Source organism: Oryctolagus cuniculus, chromosome 13, assembly GCF_051225735.1.
Source record: "Oryctolagus cuniculus isolate XC-2025 breed Fujian yellow rabbit chromosome 13, ASM5122573v1, whole genome shotgun sequence".
NCBI lineage: Eukaryota > Metazoa > Chordata > Mammalia > Lagomorpha > Leporidae > Oryctolagus > Oryctolagus cuniculus.
The window spans coordinates 27,262,371-27,280,305 of NC_142879.1; the positions used below are offsets into that span (position 1 = coordinate 27,262,371).

General features: G+C 45.7%; 1 protein-coding gene across 3 annotated transcripts in view; it reads left to right on the forward strand.

The window, feature by feature from the left end:
* Positions 1-13,193: 13,193 nt before the first annotated feature.
* FLVCR1 (FLVCR choline and heme transporter 1) overlaps positions 13,194-17,935 on the forward strand; it is a 38,769-nt gene continuing 34,027 nt past the window's right edge. Inside the window, exons 1-3 of one of the 3 annotated variants that reach the window (XR_016219613.1) lie at positions 13,220-14,130; positions 16,996-17,137; positions 17,643-17,766. Coding sequence is in view for 2 of the 3 variants with exons in the window: in XM_002717517.6 (XP_002717563.1) it covers positions 13,396-14,130; positions 16,996-17,137 (877 nt within the window). In the remaining variant the exon portion in view is untranslated. Of the gene's footprint in view, positions 14,131-16,995; positions 17,138-17,642; positions 17,767-17,935 lie in introns of all 3 variants that reach the window. The other 2 variants (XM_002717517.6, XM_051821332.3) reach the window with 2 other exon arrangements.

The window sequence follows — 17,935 nt, forward strand, 5'->3', positions numbered from 1 at the left end:
GCCTGTGGCACTGGCATCCTAAATGGAATCTGGTTCCAGTCCCAGCTGTTCCATCTCTGATCCAGTTCCCTGCTAATGCACCTGGGAAAGCAGTGGCAGAAGGTCCAAGTCCTTGGACCCCTGTACCCACATGGGAGACCCGGAAGAATCTCCTGGTTCCTGGCTTCAGTCTGGTCATTGCAGCCATTTGGGGAGTAAACCATTGGATGGAAGCTCTGATTGTCTCTCTGTCTGTCTCTAACTCTGCCTTTCAAGTAAATAAATAAGAAAGAGAGAGAGAGAGAGAGAACCTTAAAGCCTATCATAGAATAAAGGAGGGGTAGTTGAACTGACAGCAGACTCTTCAACAAGCAAGATTAGGAGCCAGTAGGCAGAGAAATGATATTTTCAATATGCTTAAGAAGTTATACAGATGGTAAGCCAGCACATAAAAATATGTGCAGCACCCTCAATCACTGAGGAAATTTAAGTGGATACTATGATGACTACAAAGAAACAGTGTTTGAGGAAATATATTTGCTTACCTTGATTTGGACATTACACAATGTATATGTACCCCATAAATACATATACTGAGATACACCAGTTGTTCTGAAATTTAAAAAAACTGACTGTTGTGGCCATTTGGAGAGTGAACCAGCAGATGAAAGATATCTCTCTCCATCTTTCCCTCTCTGTCACTTTGCCTTTCAAATATAAATAAATAAATCCTTTAAAATTATTTCATGAGACTTTTTTGTGTTATTACATGTATGCCACTAGTAATACAAATTTAATACTTGATGACAGTATAACAATTTATCATATGGATTTCCAATCATTTATCTCATTTTGGGTTGTTTCCACTGATTTATAAAGTAAGGCTTGAAACATATTGAAGTGACAAAAAGAACAGAAACATTCATTATTCAGGAAAGCCACCAGAGCCATCGACTTTCCATTTCTAAATAGAACACAAAAGGAGAGGAGGTAAACTCTGAAACTCTTACAAGTACTCACATGTGCAGACAACAGTAGTCCTGAACAGAAGGAAATGCTTTAGGGAAGACTGGGATTTTTGGAAAGATGCCCCAGCACTTCGTCATTATTGAGCAGTAATGCTGTGAAATACACTGGCATATCCGCTGGGGGTTGGGCTCACCTGAGAACCCTGCTTCAAGCTGAGGGTCTGGCTGGGCTGGGCTCTGCTCCTGGCTGAGGGTTAGGTGTACTCCCAAGATTTTAGGACTAGGAAAAACAAGAAAAGCCATTTTTCTCTAATCCAGTATCTCATGTAGAACCTAATCTCCCATTTTTATTTTGTTCCTATGAATTTTAACAGAGTAAAAGAAACTTTTGTTATTAAGGTAAATATGAGAAAGAAAACTGTGTTCCCCTTAATGGATGTTTGATTTTTTCCATCTGTGGCAAGTGCAGATTTCCCAGGCATCTTCTTCTTTTTTTTTTTTTTTTTAAAGGTTTATTTATTTATTTGAAGGGAGAGTTAGAGAGAAGGAGAGGGGCTGGTGCTGTGGTATAGCAGGTTAATCTTCCGCCTGTGGCGCTGGCATCCCATATGGGCATGTTCTAGTCCAGGTTGATCTTCTTCTGATCCAGCTCTCTGCTATGGCCTGGGAAAGCAGTAGAGGATGGCCCAAGCACTTGGGGGCCCTGCACCCACATGGGAGACCCAGAAGAAGCTCCTGGCTCCTGGCTTCTGATTGGCCCAGCTCTAGCGGTTGTGGCCATCTGGGGAGTGAACCAGCAGATGGAGGACCTCTCTGTTTCTCCCTCTGTCTGTCTGTAATTGTACCTTTCAAATAAATAAATAAAATTTTTAATTAAAATAATAGAAAGAAGGAGAGACAGAGAGAGTGAGAAATCTTCCATCCACCAGTGCACTTCCCAAATGGCCACAACAGCCCAATTGCCCCTATATTTAAAAGATACTGTATGGCCCACTTGAAAATGACTCTTTGGTATTGAAGTAACTAAAGGAAACAGTTCCTTAGGCAAAATGTCATTTGCAGAAGTAAAAAGGGAAGATCTAGCAAGTCTACATTAAAGGAACATAAAATATTTTATACAGTCAACACTAAAGAAATAGTTTGGTTTCTGTTAATCTAACTCTAATCATCAACTGAGAGTAACATGAATGAAATATAACTCATACATCTACAGTTAGTTCAAATATCTCTGTTATTAATTTCAACTTCCTTTCATTAGAGATAATAATTCATCAGAAATTAAACTTTTAAAATTCTATTTCCATTAACATTTTCACTTTATCTTTTCTGGAGAGTCCATAAATTTTAAAAAATGGAGACATTATTAAAGGAAAGGAAAAAGAAAACAAGAGAGTTAATTATCTTTCATGTACATCTGCGTTAATTTATATTTTGGTAAAAGACCATTTTATAGGTTTATTACAAATGTCCTAGTTGAAAGTTCACTGAACAGGGGTAGTATAGCGGGGCAGTAGGTTAAGCTGCCTCTCGGGACACCTGCATCCTATGAGGATGTCAGTTTGAGTCCTAGCTTCTCCAGGCCCCATCTAACTTCCTGCCAATGAGCCAGGGAGACACAGGATGATGGCTCAAGTACTGAGCCCCTTCTACCCATGTGGGAGACTCAAATGGAGTTCCTGGCTCCTGGCTCCTGGCTTTGGCCTGGCCCAGTCCTGGCTGTTGCTGGCTGGCATTTAAGGAGTGGAGGGAAGATCTCTCTCTCTTTCTCTCTCTCTCTCTCTCCCTTTCAAATAAACAAAATGAATAAATAATTTTTTTTTAAAAAAGTTCACTGAATACGGCTGGCGTCGTGGCTCACTAGGCTAATCCTCCGCCTGCGGGCCTGCGGCGCCGGCACCCCAGGTTCTAGTCCCAGTTTGGGCACCAGGTTCTGTCCCCGGTTGCTCCTCTTCCAGTCCAGCTCTGCTGTGGCCCAGGAAGGTAGTGGAGGATGGCCCAAGTGACTGTGCAGGCTGCACACCTATGAAATCAGTCCCTTGTGTGTCAGAGGACTAGGATAATTTCCACAGCCAATCCACCCAAGTTTTATTATCTCTTAATGTGCATAATCCATGACTTTGAAAAGGGCTGTGGAAATAGGAAGTATGTATATAGCTACTCACTATTTATGATTTTGTATCTGCAAATCTGCCTATTTGCTAAGTCTTTTTTACCCCAAAATTATATCTGTGGCCTTTTCTCAGTCATTTGAGGACTTGCGCAGAGCAGTAGGAATTTGCGTCTTCTGCTGTGCACATCCCCAGCTGAGGTCCAACAACGCTTGCCTTCCTGTTTCTGCACCCATGCTGCAAACACGTGGTCTTTTTGTGACTTAGTGTCATATTTTCTTCATTTTGTGTTTCTGTTATTGTTAATTTCATTGTTTCACATGGCCCTCAAGTGTAGTGCTGAAGAGCTTGCAAGCATTCAATAAGCTATGAGCTAGAGTGCTATTGGCTGAGAAGCCAACATTAGTGGAGTGTGAGTTCAATTTATCAATTGTTAGTGGATCAACATTGCATATTAAGTAAGCTGTCTTGGGGCCAGCACTGTGGCGTAGCGGGTAGACACCACCATATGGGTGCCAGTTCCAGTCCCAGCTGCTTGGCTTCCAAGCCAGCTCCCTGTTAATGCACTTGGGAAAGCACTGGAGAATGACCCAAATGCTTGGGCCCCTGTACCAATGTGGGAGATCCAGAAGAAGCTCCTGGCTCCTGGCTTCAGCCTGGCCCAGCCCTGTCCTTTGTGGCTATCTGGGGAATGAACCAGCAGATGAAAAATATCTCTCTCTCTCTCTCTCTCTCTCTGTCTCTCCCTTTCCCTGTAACTCTGACTTTCAAATAAATAAATAAATCTTTAAAAAAAAATGAGTTAGCTGTCTCTAAACAGAAACATACATAAAATAAAGTTATATATTGATGGGTTGACAAAAGTATTGTGACCTGAGGTTTACGGGAACCTAACTCTGTATTTCACTGGAGTAATGGTTCAGTATTTGGTAATTCAGTAATTGCAGCAATTTTACAGAATGTAACAACCACAATACCCAGAATTAAATGTTTATCTAGGGGCCAGCACTGTGGCATAGCAAGTTAAACAGCCACCTGCAGTGCTGGCTGTTTTACTGATCCAGCTCTCTGCTATGGCATGGGAAAGCAGCAGAGATTGGCCCAAGTGCTTGGGCCCCTGCACCCACATGGGAGACCTGGAAGAAGCTCCTGGCTCCTGGCTTTGGATCAACCCAGCTCTGCCCATTGCAGCCATTTGGGGAGTGAACCAGTGAATGAAACCTCTCTTTTCTCTATATCTCTCTATCTCTCTCCCTCCCTCCCTCCCTCTGTCTTTCCTTAACTCTACCTTTCAAATAAAGAAATAAATCTTTAAAAAATGTATATCTATAGAAAATACATTACTATTTCTACAGATATATTATAAATTACCTTAACGTACGTAACCCAAAGCCCATCTGGAATCCACTTGTGTGGATCAGGCTGCTTGGATATTACCTTGGTGATGGAATGTTCTGAGCTATGCCATTTCTACTTTGTTCTAGCTATAGAATTCTGTTAAGAGTCAGAGACTATTTACTTACTGGTCATGTGTCTTGGACAAATTTCTCAACCCCTTTAATATCAGTTTCTTCATCTATAAAATGAGAATAAAGATACTTAGTTGTTTTTTTTTTTTTTTTGACAGGCAGAGTGGACAGTGAGAGAGAGAGAGACAGAGAGAAAGGTCTTCCTTTTGCCGTTGGTTCACCCTCCAATGGCCGCCTCGGCTGGCGCGCTGTGGCCGGCACACCGCGCTGATCCGAAGGCAGGAGCCAGGTGCTTCTCCTGGTCTCCCATGGGGTGCAGGGCCCAAGCACTTGGGCCATCCTCCACTGCCTTCCTGGGCCACAGCAGAGAGCTGGCCTGGAAGAGGGGCAACCGGGACAGAATCCGGCGCCCGACCGGGACTAGAACCCGGTGTGCTGGCGCCAGTAGGTGGAGGATTAGCTTATTGAGCCATGGCGCTGGCTGATACTTAGTTCATTTCATACACATTATATGTGTGTGTATATGGTAGATAATAGGGAGGGAGTTAGAATTAAATGAGGAATGCATGTAAATAAAGCACCTTGCACCATGCTTGCCATCTCTTTATTACATAAACTGTTAATTGTTGAGCAAATGATGTGTGCCTGGTGATCTTGTGGGTACTGGGCACAAATGGGTACTTTTCCCCCATGGAAAAGAGTTCAATGTTGGTACTCCATAAATGGTAGCTATTCTTATTCATTTTATTAAAACTTTGCATTTTACATCATGGGTTATTCATTTATCTATTTTCTCAGGATAGGAGGTCTCTAGCTCTTTAAAAAAAAAAAACTTCAGAAAGAAATTTTATTTTTTTTTATTTTTATTTTTTATTTTATTTTTTTTTTTGACAGGCAGAGTGGACAGTGAGAGAGAGACAGAGAGAAAGGTCTTCCTTTTTGCCATTGGTTCACCCTCCAATGGCCGCCGCGGCCAGCGCGCTGTGGCCGGTGCACCGCGCTGATCCGATGGCAGGAGCCAGGAGCCAGGTGCTTTTCCTGGTCTCCCATGGGTGCAGGGCCCAAGCACCTGGGCCATCCTCCACTGCCTTCCCTGGCCACAGCAGAGAGCTGGCCTGGAAGAGGGGCAACCGGGACAGAATCCGGCGCCCCAACCGGGACTAGAACCCGGTGTGCCGGCGCCGCTAGGCGGGGGATTAGCCTAGTGAGCCGCGGCGTCGGCTCAGAAAGAAATTTTAGAAACACAAAAGTCATACTTTATTTCTTTACAAAAATCAGTCATGGCAAAGAAAGACTGGTACTGATGAAAGCAGTCTACAATGCCAGAGAAATGTATTTCCCAAGGAACTGTATGAAGGTTCAACAAAAACCTCCTGGTCCACTCACTCAACTCTGATGAAACTGGGAGGCAGTAACCATGGGGACCAACATAGGGCAGTCAGAAGGATAAGAGGGTATTGTTTTCATTGCTTTTGTTTATTCTTTTTTTTTTTTTTTTTTTTTTTTTTTGACAGGCAGAGTTAGACAGTGAGAGAGAGAGACAGAGAGAAAGGTCTTCCTTTTTTCTGTTGGTTCACCTCCCAAGTGGCTGCTACAGCCGGCACGCTGTGCCGATCCAAAGCCAGGAGCCAGGTGCTTCCTCCTGGTCTCCCATGCGGGTGCAGGGCCCAAGCACCTGGGCCATCCTCCACTGCCTTCCCGGGCCACAGCAGAGAGCTGGCCTGGAAGAGGGGCAACCGGGACAGAATATGGCGCCCCAACCGGGACTAGTGTGTGCCAGCGCCACAGGCATAGGATTAGCCTAGTGAGCTGGGGACTGGCCTATTCATTGGTTTTAAACAAAACTCTCCAATCATGCAGAAAATTCCTCAAAATACCTTATAAAACCCTGGCATGAAAGGTGCTACATCTAACTTCTCCTTTTTAGAAGATTTTTTATATCTATATGCTTAAACTTCTTTAGCTGTCAAATGGGGCTAATGTCAGTACAGAGGGGTTCTGGGCATTTTAAGTAGATAACAGCTGGAAAGAAGTTTTCTTCTGAAATGGGTAATAGATTATCAATTCACAAAGTTATATGCACTGTGCCCAAGTGATTTTCCCAAGTGATGATCTGCCATATAAGAAACTCAATCTGGGCTGGCGCCTCGGCTCAATAGGCTAATGCTCCACCTTGCGGCGCCAGCACACCAGGTTCTAGTCCCGGTCGGGCGCCGGATTCTGTCCCGGTTGCCCCTCTTCCAGGCCAGCTCTCTGCTGTGGCCAGGGAGTGCAGTGGAGGATGGCTCAAGTACTTGGGCCCTGCACCCGCATGGGAGACCAGGAGAAGCACCTGGCTCCTGCCATCGGATCAGCGCGGTGCGCCGGCGCGCTGCGGCGGCCATTGGAGGGTGAACCAACAGCAAAGGAAGACCTTTCTTTCTGTCTCTCTCTCTCACTGTCCACTCTGCCTGTCAAAAAAAAAAAAAAAAAAAAAAATTAAAAAGAAAAAAGAAACTCAATCTGGATCACCATTCCAAGCAAACATTTTTTCCATACTCAGGGATTTCCCTCCCAGCAGGGATTTTGGGTTGCATTCTAGAGTGATTCCTATTCCTGTCCTCCTGGACTTGCTTTGGTTTGCTATGCACTTAAAATCTCACCAAGATTTTACTTCATTCTCACCTTAAAGTTATAGGATACAACAGTAAGCAGGCACTATTGCAGTCAACTATGTAAAACTGAATTTAAACTGGGTTAGTTACATTTCAAGGGAAGGGAAGGCATGACTTATATTGTGATGTAGAGTAAATTTTAAATTTTGGAATAATGGGGCTGGCCATTTTCTTGTTCTTTTTTTTTTTTAATAATTTATCTATATTTATTTGAAAGAGAGAGAGAGAGAGAGAGAATCTCCCATTGTAGAATCAGAATCAAAATGGAGTGAGTGTGGCTAAAAGCTAATTGCAGATCTCTTGCTTCTGTACATATTAGCTTTGCTTGCTAATGGCTAAGGGTGTATCTTGTGAAACTATGTGGGCCCAAATTCCCAGGAACTAGGTTGACTGAAATGTGTCCTTCACTGTTATCTTACCACTGTATCTTGGATCTGTTATTGGGTTTGTTATTGTTAACTGTTATTTTACAACCATATTCTGGTTTTCCTCTTTATTGTTCACTACATACCAGAGGTCCAGTACGAAATTGTGAGCCCTAGTGGACAGAATAGTATAAAAAGCTGTGTAACTCACTGCTGGGGCCGTACTCTGATAAGGAGTGTTGGTTCCCACAGATGGCCGGCCCCGATCAGTTACCTTACCTCTCATTTGTCTCCCATTTGCTTCTCATTTTCAATATATATATTTTTTAATTTTATTTTTTATTTGACAGGCAGAGTTAGTGAGGGAGGAGGTCTTCCTTCCTTTGGTTCACCCCCAAAATGGCTGCCAAGGTTGGCGCGCTGCGCCGATCCGAAGCCAGGAGCCAGGTGCTTCTTCCTGGTCTCCCATGCGGGTGCAGGGGCCCAAGCACTTGGGCCATGGAGAATTAGCCAAGTGAGCCACGACGCCGGCCCCATTTTCAATAAATTTCATGTGTGACTGTCACTGGTTTTTGGAACATTTTGTTTTAGTTGGCAAGTGGATGCAACACCATCTATTGGTTTACTCCCCCAAATGCCCATAATAGCCAGGGCAGGGCCAGGCAGAAGCCAAGAGCCCAGAACTCCATCCAGACCTCCCATACAGGTGACAAGGACTCAAGTGCTCCAGCCATCACCTGCTGCCTCCCAGGGTGTGCATCAGCAAGAAGCTGGATTAGCAATGGAGCTGGGCCTCAAAGCCAAGCACTCAAATATGGGATGTGGTATCTCACTCAGTTGCTTTCTAGGTTTTATACCTGTTCTCTCCTTGTCTGCCTAGACCTATTTGGATAAGGAGCTGATTTCTTCTTATGGCTTGCCCCCATCTGGGACTTCCTCTGAATATAGATTTCAGGAGCAATTTTCTGTCTCAATTTGAAGCATATACAGCCCTTAAGATTTTTCTGAAGTAGACAGTTAAGACTGGCCAGGGCAGCAGACGGAGATTTGGGGTCTATTTTTGTTGTCCCAATCCCTTCATCACAGTTTCAGTAAATTAAGTCCAAAGAATGAATCAACAGAAAACACATAAAGAGGTTGCATAATCTTTTGTAGTGTAAACCTGGCAATTAAATCATTAGTTGCTTTAGGTGGGAGGGGTGAGTAGAGGCAAATTTCCCATAAAGTTAATACAGTTTATGCTTCAGGGTCTCTTTGAAGGTCTTGTATCCCATTTTGTATTTTCATTTTGATGTTTAAGGCTCAGGCTCTAAAAATCTTGGATCAGACCTTGAGGTTGGGGGCAAGGAGAGGCAGTGTAATTCTCAATTAATTCAAATTAAGCAATTAAAAATTATCAAAGAGCATTGTAAGAAAAGGTTTTAAATTTACTAGTATTTCAAGAAAGGGAGTTTTGTGCTAACTTGTGACATGAGAAGAATGAAATATAAGACTCAGGTCCCAGGTTCCTTCCTAAGGCCTCTAATTATAAACTCAGCCAAATGGAGGTAGTGAGTATCTTATCTTGGCTGGATAAATGAGTTTACAAGAAAACTCAGAAAACTATACTTTGGCTATTACAATATTTTTGGAAATGTCCTCATAATCATTATTAAAATTAGTATGTCACTTTTTATTTAAGATGTTTGAATGTTTAATAGACCAGAGACCCTGGTGTATTAGATAATCTGATTTGTTTGACTTGTGATCTTAATTTATATTTAATTCCACTCCTAGCATTTGTTGGGGGGGTAGTATTGGTCAGCTGATGCTAATGGACATGGGTTAACATTTACTGGGTATTAGTATAGATCCGTTTAAGTGCTTTATGTCTACTAGGTAGCTATCTCACATAACAATTTCAGGAAAAATAGTGTACTCATTTTGCAGTCCCCCTTCCTACCTCCCCCCCCAACACAATAATCCAAATCAAAGAAGTCAGTTAGAACAGGAATGGTGGGAAGGTAGAAAGGGCAAAGAGCCCCTCGGAAATCAGCCTGAGCTAGGAAACAAGTTTGATAATGAAGGAGACATAAAACATTGTTGATTAGTTGGGAAAACAGCAGGCTCTGTACTCAAGGCCACTAAGAAGGCCAGATGGCTAGAATTGTCTGTGACCAGTGCCAGGAGCACGGTGAAGATAAACAGTTCTCCTGCCAGTCCCCAAAATAGAACCTTTTCTTTGTACTGTAAGAAATGTTAGATGGGACCAGTGCTGTGGTATAGTAGGTTAAGCCTCCATCCGCAGCACTGACATTCCATAAGGGTGCCAGTTGTGTCCTGGCTGCTCCTCTTCCAATCCAGCTCTGTGCTATGGCCTGGAAAAGCAGTAGAAGACAGCTCAACTGCTTGGGCCCTTGCACCCATGTGGGAGACCCAGAAGCTCCTGGTTCCTGGCTTCAGATGAGCCAAGCTCCAGCTGCTGTGGCCATTTGGGGAGTGAACCAGCAGATGGAAGACCTCTCTCTCTGTCTCTCCCTCTGTCTGTAACCCTGCCTCTCAAATAAATCTTTTTAAAAATATGGTTTACATATATAAACCACTAGCGGAAGGAAACAATGGAACTCTCTCCCCGACCCCCTCCAGGTATATTCCTATGAGTTTCTTTCCTTTCTCATATTTTTTTTTCTAAAATTGCCTTCTTGTGTGTTCATCTGCTTCATACTTTAAGTCCCCGAGGTTCATCTCAGCTGTTACACAAGATCATTTTAAAGAGTCAGGAGTTGAACCCATGTCATTTGGCTCTACAACTTAGACCTTTAACCACCACTCTAGCTCCCCTTCTTATCATGTGCCAGATGGTCAATCTCTTGAGTTTCAATAATAATCCTACAAGGCAGGATTCTGTTATCATATTACAGAACAGCTAAGTGACTTGCCCAAGGTCAAAAAGTTAGTGAGTATTCAATTTGGGATTCAGACCTAGTAGCTTTTTAGAAAAAAAAAAAAAAGATTATTTATTTGACAAGCAAACTTACAGAGAGAGGGATAGAGAGAGAGAGTCTTCCACCCACTGGTTCACAAATGGCTGCAACAGCTGGAGCTGAGTAGATCAGGAACTTCTTCCCGGTCTCCCACATGGGTGCAGGAGCCCAAATACTTGGGCCATCTTCTGCTGCATTCCCGGGTGCACTAGCAAGGGGCTGGATTGGAAGTGGAGCAGCCTGAATTTGAACCGGCGCCTATAAGGAGTGCCGGCACTGCACGCAGGTGGCAGCTTTACCAGCTATGCCACAGTGCTAGCCTCCAGTAGCCTGTCTTTAGATCTGATGCCTTTCGCCCCTGCTATAGACCCCCTTCTTTGGTGGTTGGCTCAATGTGGATGGTGATAACATCAGATAGGAGCAGTCATGTGCAAAGAAGGCACAAGCGAAGGTGGGCAAGAGTAGAACAGGCAGCAGCTGGTAAAGATGTGAAGAGAAATTAGGGGTTGAGTGGCTGCCCAGGGTACCCAGGGGATTCCCAACCTAACCCTTCTTGCTGAGTACAGACAGAAGACAAATGATTGCTAAACAGAAGGAACCTAAACAACCAACAAGCATGGCCTCCCCTTAGGAGTATACTCAGGTTACTCTCCTGTGCAGAGAGGGAAATTTCCTATCAGATCTGGCAGAAGATGATCTCCAACCTCTATAGGACGATGAGGAAATGAATATAATTTGCCAGTTTCTGGTTCTAGGAAGAAGGTGGGAAGTCTGCAGATAACTGAATGTTTGCTGGAATGGAAATATGACAAGGGCAGTAAAGGGGGGGGGGCAATTAAAATTTCCTCCACTGGGGGCTGGCCTTGTGGTGCAGTAGGCTGCCATTGCCTGTGTTGGCTGGTTCCAGTCCCAGTTACTCTGCTTCTGATCCAGCTCCCTGGTGTGCCTGGAAGACCAGTGGATGACAGTCCAAGTAGCTGGGTCCCTGCCACCCATGTGGGAGAGCAGCATGGAGTTCCTGGCTACTGGCTTCAGCCTGGCTCAGCGCTGGCTGTTGCTACCATTTGGGGGACTGTATCAGCAGATGGAAGATCGATCTCTCTCTCCCACTGCATTTCCTTTCTGAATAGTTATTTTGAGGAACTATGCAGAAGGTTTCATGGTACCTGAAAATATTTTTTAAATGCTGTGAAACAGTGAATGATAAATTGTGCCAAATATTAAGCAATGTAATAGGTTCATTTTTCAGAAAATGTTTTTTTAACTAAAGCTGAATTTCTTTAGACCCCACATTTAAAATTTTTTGTTCATTCAGGAGCCATCATCACTAATCTAATCTCCAAATCAACGTTTAGCAAATCATGTTTTGTAGCGGGTGGCCAGCTTGGTGGTTAAGACACTTAGCTCCCACATCAGAGTGCCTGGATTCCATCTTCAGCTCTGACTGCTGTCTCCAGCTTCCACAAATGCAGACCAGGAGTGGTAGCAGTAATAGATCATGCTACTGGGTTCATGCCATCCCTGTAGGGAACCTGAATTGCCTTCGCAGGCCTGGGCATAGGCCCCTTGTCATTCTGAGCGGCTAAGTGAACCAGCAGGTGGTAGATCTCTCTTGTCTGTCCATCTGTCTCTGCATCTCAAATTAACAAATAAACAAACATGTTTGCAAGACTTCTTTTAAAAAAGTGGATTAAATGAGAAAACAAGTAGTTATTTAAAATAGCCAAGAGTAAATCAGCGCTCATTAGCTGCACTTAGACTGACTCTGTGCTAGGTGCTGTTACAGGTTGTTGGAAAATAGAGGCAAAGAGTAGTAAAACTTTCAGCCATCCCCTAGTGGAGTTTTCAGTCTAGTGAGGAGGGAGAAAACGACCAGACAAAAAAAAAGCAGACCAATCGGCCTGTGATGGGGGTGGGGGGATTAACATAGGGTGGCCCAGGAAGATACAATGCACACATTCCTTACTGTTCAGGGCTCTGTAGCACTCCAGCCGTACTGAGATTCTATACCTGATATTGTATACCTGACCTAATAATAATGTAACGGTGTTCAGATTTCAGGTTTTAGGGCTCCAGGTATCAGCGTTTTACAAGACTAAACCCACGGTGAGAACTCCTATACATACACATCTGCTTTCAGTTTCTCTGTAACAGTGAATGCTGGGAGCCTCTTTTCTTGTTTCCCAAGGAGTCGCGGGGCTGATCCTCCTCTGGTCCAGGAAGACCTCACGGCTACTTGAGCTCCGGGGAGCAGGGGCCATGCCTCCCTCCGGTTAATGGTTTTAGCCCCCCAGGGCCCATAAGATGGTGTCTGGCACACACCGTTCAGAACCTGTGAGCCGCGGTCCCGTCTGATCTAAAGCCAGGGCCCTGGAAAGCCCCTCGTGGCGGCGAGAGAACCGTCTTCCCCTCGGTCTCTCAGTTCTTTTTTTTTTTTTTTTTCCTCTTGCCCCGTCGTTCTTAGTCGTGGGAAGCCCAAATCCGCCAGCCACCTCTCGCCCTCTGGTCCGCCCACCCAAAACCGGAACACGAGGCCGCTCCAACCCGGCCTTCCTCCGGGCCACCAGGCGGCTTTGCTCCCGCCCCACCCCACCAGCCAGATCTCCGATTGGCTGCCCTGCCAGAGTGAGGGTCCGCTGATTGGTTCGACGGGCCGTCCCTGAGCAGGACGCGGCGTTCTCGGGGCGGGGCCTAGCACCCGGTGACTGGCTGCCGGCAGTGCAGAGGGCGGACGCGTTCACCTGCAAACCCCGGGGCGCGGGCGCACGCGCCGCCGGGGAAAGGTCGCAGGACGGCGGATCGAGGGAGTGGGGCTGGGGTCCTGGGGCTGGGGGGACCTTCGGCTCTGGGTTGGGGGTGCACAGCCGCGGCGTCGGGGAGCCCAGGGACATGGCGCTGCCGGACAGTGAGGAGGGAGAGCCGGTGGCGCCCGGGCACCCGCTGGCGAAAGGCTTCCTCCCCGTGTCTGGAGAGGCTCCCGCCGGGAAGAACTTGGAGCCGCAGAATGGGCCCAAAGCCGGCTGCCTGCTCCTTAACGGGGTCCTCCAGAACAGCCCCGCAGCCGCCCCGGGAGCCCTGGGCGGGCCGCATACTGTGCTGGCCCCGGAAGAGGAGACCCAGGCCCGGCTGCTGCCCACGGAGCCTGGCGAGGAGACCCCGGGGGCCGAGGGCGCCCCGCTGCCTCGGACGGCGCTCTCGCCGCGGCGCTTTGTGGTGCTGCTGGTCTTCAGCCTGTACTCGCTGGTGAACGCCTTTCAGTGGATCCAATACAGCATCATCAGCAACGTCTTCGAGGGCTTCTACGGCGTCTCCTTGCTGCACATCGACTGGCTGTCCATGGTGTACATGCTGGCCTACGTGCCCCTCATCTTCCCGGCCACCTGGCTGCTGGACACCAGAGGCCTGCGGCTCACGGCGCTGCTGGGCTCGGGCCTCAACTGCCTGGGCGCCTGGATCAAGTGTGGCAGCGTGCAGCGGCATCTCTTCTGGGTCACCATGCTGGGCCAGTGCCTGTGCTCCGTGGCCCAGGTGTTTATCCTGGGCTTGCCCTCCCGCATCGCCTCCGTGTGGTTTGGGCCCAAGGAGGTGTCCACAGCTTGTGCTACCGCCGTGCTGGGCAATCAGGTGAGGGTTAGAGTCTGATGGGGAGAGGAGCAGTCATAGGTTAGGCCTGTGGGTGGCCCTCAGGAGGCCTTTGTAGATGCAGGAGAGATAAGCCTGGATTAAACGGGGGGGGGGGGGCTTTAATTTCTTGATAAGGAGTGAACTTTCAAAGCCAGTTTAAAGTGACCATTAGCATCTTGCTTTGAGGATCATCTCTAAAACAGTTAACTAGTGGCTAGCACATGTCTGATAAAGCCAACTTATGAGTGCAACGGTACTTACAGAGGTATTATGGTTGTCCCCACTGCGTTCTTAGTGAAAGGAAGGTGGTTGGAGCCTAGGATGTTTGTTCGCATTTTGAGTAGTCATGGTGAACAGCCCTTGTTTGATTTCATGCATTGGTAGTCAGCACAGTGCCTGGAACTTAGTGGGCGTGTATAAATGATTGCTAAATAAATGTTCCGGTGATAGAGACTTCATAGCATTGCTGAATCCAGTTATTAATTTTTAGACAGTGCAAGACAAATCGTAGGTTAGGGAATCCATGGTAAAAGGGTGGCTTCATTGGCTGTCTCTGTTAAGGAATTCCCTAGTCTTTCCTACCACCATAGGTTCAAATGTCATTAGCATTCTAGTGGCAGTATTAGGTGGAATACTGTGTGGGTGTGAGTTGCAGATTGAGTCTTTTGTTGTAGTTTTTGATTCTGCAACAGCCTGTGGCCTACTGGGTTAAGCTGCTACATTGGCATCCCATATTGGAGTGCCAGTTCCAAACCTGGCTGCTCTATTTCCTATCCAGTGTCCTAATGTGCCCAGGAAAGCAACAAGTGATGGTCCAAGTCCTGGGGCCCTGCCACCCATGTGGGAAACTGTCATGGAGTTCCTGGCTCTTGGCTTCTACCTGGCCCAGGCATGGCTGTGGTGGCTATTTGGGGAGTGAGTCAGTAAGTGAAAGTTCTCTGTCTCTCTCTGTCCCTCTGTCTGTTGCTCTGCTTTTCAAATAAATTCTGCATGTTGGGGGTCCTATGATACTTTATATAAATGATAGAGTATTCATTCCACTTGAGGAAAGTCTAGTTAAAAAGTATACATATATACAGGCTTCTATAGATTGTTTTGCTATATGTTGCCATGTAATAAGAGAATGTTACTTTTTTTTTTTTTTTTTTTGACAGGCAGAGTTAGACAGTGAGAGACAGAGAAAGGTCTTCCTTCCGTTGGTTCATCCCCCAAATGGCCACTACAGCCGGCGCACTGCGCCATTCCGAAGCCAGGAGCCAGGTGCTTGCTCCTGGTCTCCCATGCGGGTACAGGGCCCAAGCACTTGGGCCATCCTCCACTGCACTCCTGGGCCAGAGCAGAGAGCTGGACTGGAAGAGGAGCAACCGGGACAGAATCTGGCGCCCCAACTGGGACTAGAACTTCGGGGGAGAATGTTACTTTCTTAAGTAACATTTGTTTGAAGATCCCAGATTGAAAATAGGCCTACAGTCTGAATGCATACAACTGTATCATCAGCGTTTACTTCAGTGCCTGGTCTGTTGTAGGCTCTTCATACAAATACATTGAATAATGGATGAATGAGCTTCAGACTTGTGTGGATACTGACTAGCTGGATATCATTACTTGGTTATCTCATAGGAACCCAAAATTTGCCATAGTACCTTCCGGTCTACTGCCACTCTCTTAGCTTGGGCCACCCAGCTGTCTCCTAAGCTAACTGACTAATCTCCCTCTCCTCTCCACACTTTCATCCAGGGAGGAATGTGGTCACCCCTGCTGTGGCTTCCATGGTGCTCAGGATAAAATAGAAATTCTAATGTGGCATGTGAGAGCCCTTCAGTCTGCCTCCTGCTGACTCTGGCTTCATCTCCTATCGACCTGTTCCACACACACTTGCTCTTTCTCTGCTCTGAGCCAAACTCTGCTTGCTACTACTTAAGTAGTCTCTCAGGAGTCATGCTTTTTCCTGACCTTTATGCATAATGTTCCTTTGGCTTGGAACTTTTCTTCACTAACTTAACCCGCTTCAACACAACACTGCCTCGTGGTGTTGCAGCTTTTCGTGTGCTTTTTGGCCACTTGTATGTCTTCTTGGCGTAAATGTTTCTTCAAGTCCTTTGCACATTTTAAAATCATGATGTTTGTCTTTGCTGTTGAGTTATAAGAGTTCTTTATGTGGTCTGAATACCAGACTCTTAGCTAATACATGATTTATAAATATTTTCTTTCATTATGTAATCTCTTTTTTTCCCAGCTTTATTTTACATGTTCTTGCTCTCTTGAATTGTAAGCACTTAAGGGCAAGGATTATATCTTATACAACTTTACAGCATATTCAGATGGTGGGAACTCAGTAAATGTAGAATAGAAAAGAACTTTGTCAGCAACTTCCTTTTAACAGTATGATAGCAACAAAGACATCAGAACATAGTATTTTAAAATTTACAATGCATCTTTACAAATACTAGCTATCTTTGTTTTCTTATTAAAGATTTATTTTATTTATTTGAAAGAGTTACAGAGAGAGGTAGAGACAGAGAGTGAGGTGTCTTTCTTTCACCGATTCACTCCCCAAATGGCCCCAATGGCTGGAGCTGAACCAATCCAAAGCCAAGAACTTCTTCCAGGTCTCCTACACGTGGGTTTAGGGGCCCAAGCACTTGGGCCATCCTCTGCTGCTTTCCTTTGCCACAAGCAAGAGAGCTGGATCAGAAGTGGAACAACTGGGACTCAAACCAGTGCCACATGGGATGCTGGTGCTGCAGGCGGCAGCTTTACCCACTATGCCACAACACCAGCCCCTGTCTTCTTTATGTTGTATTGTCAGTATTTACTTTTTTCCTCCCATAATAGTAGTTGTTAACAGGGCTCTTTATCTTACAGCTTGGAACTGCAGTTGGCTTTTTGCTACCACCGGTTTTAGTGCCTAATACACAGAATAACACGAGTCTGGCTTATAATATCAGCACCATGTTTTATGGGACATCAGCTATTGCTACCCTTTTATTCATTATGACAGCCATCGGTAAGTGAATTATTTTCCCTAAAACTTGATGAACGCATGACAAAAACTCAACAATAACTAGCCCTAAACATTCTTACTCATAATGTCTAAATGATATTCGCTTGTTTCATTCTTACTGTGCACTGTCTGGCCCAGGTAACAAGAGGCAAACCTAAGGATATTGTGGTCCACTGCATCTGGGCTAGTGCTGTGAAGGGTTTGAAGACTAATTCATCTCATTTCTCTCCCTACTAACTTCTCTTCCTGGTAACTGTTGGTTTCAAACCTATCACCTGTTTTCTGGGTTCCTCTCCATGGTCTGCACCTTACGCCTGTCTGGCAGGAGCAAGTTCTTGTCATGCCTTGAAATGATGCCAGTAGCCTACAGTCTTCCCTCTAAAGAAAAGTCCTTCCAAGGCTAACTAACTTAATTAGCTGGATCTGAGAATGTCCACCAGTGAGTGAGCCTGGGCAGCAGTGGGCTGGTCAGCGGAATTTCACACTGTGGCAACTCTCTGCTTGTTAGGCCACTCCAGCAAATCCTGCTGCCTCCATCCGTCCCTGAGTCCTCGTCCGGGCCTGGCTCCTGAAGCAGTCAGTCAGAATCAGCTGCCAGCAGCCGTCGCCGGTTGGGAGGAAGCTTTGGGAAGGTCTGCTTTTTAAAGTTTGTCTTTAATGCAAAACAGTTTTGATTTCAGGGAAAAGGAGAGGTCAAGTTGATTAACCAGTACAGCCGCAGGGAGAGCTCTCTGACTTTCCTGTACACTCAGTATCTCAAACAGATTTGAAAAGGAAGAACTCTAAAGTTGAAACACTATC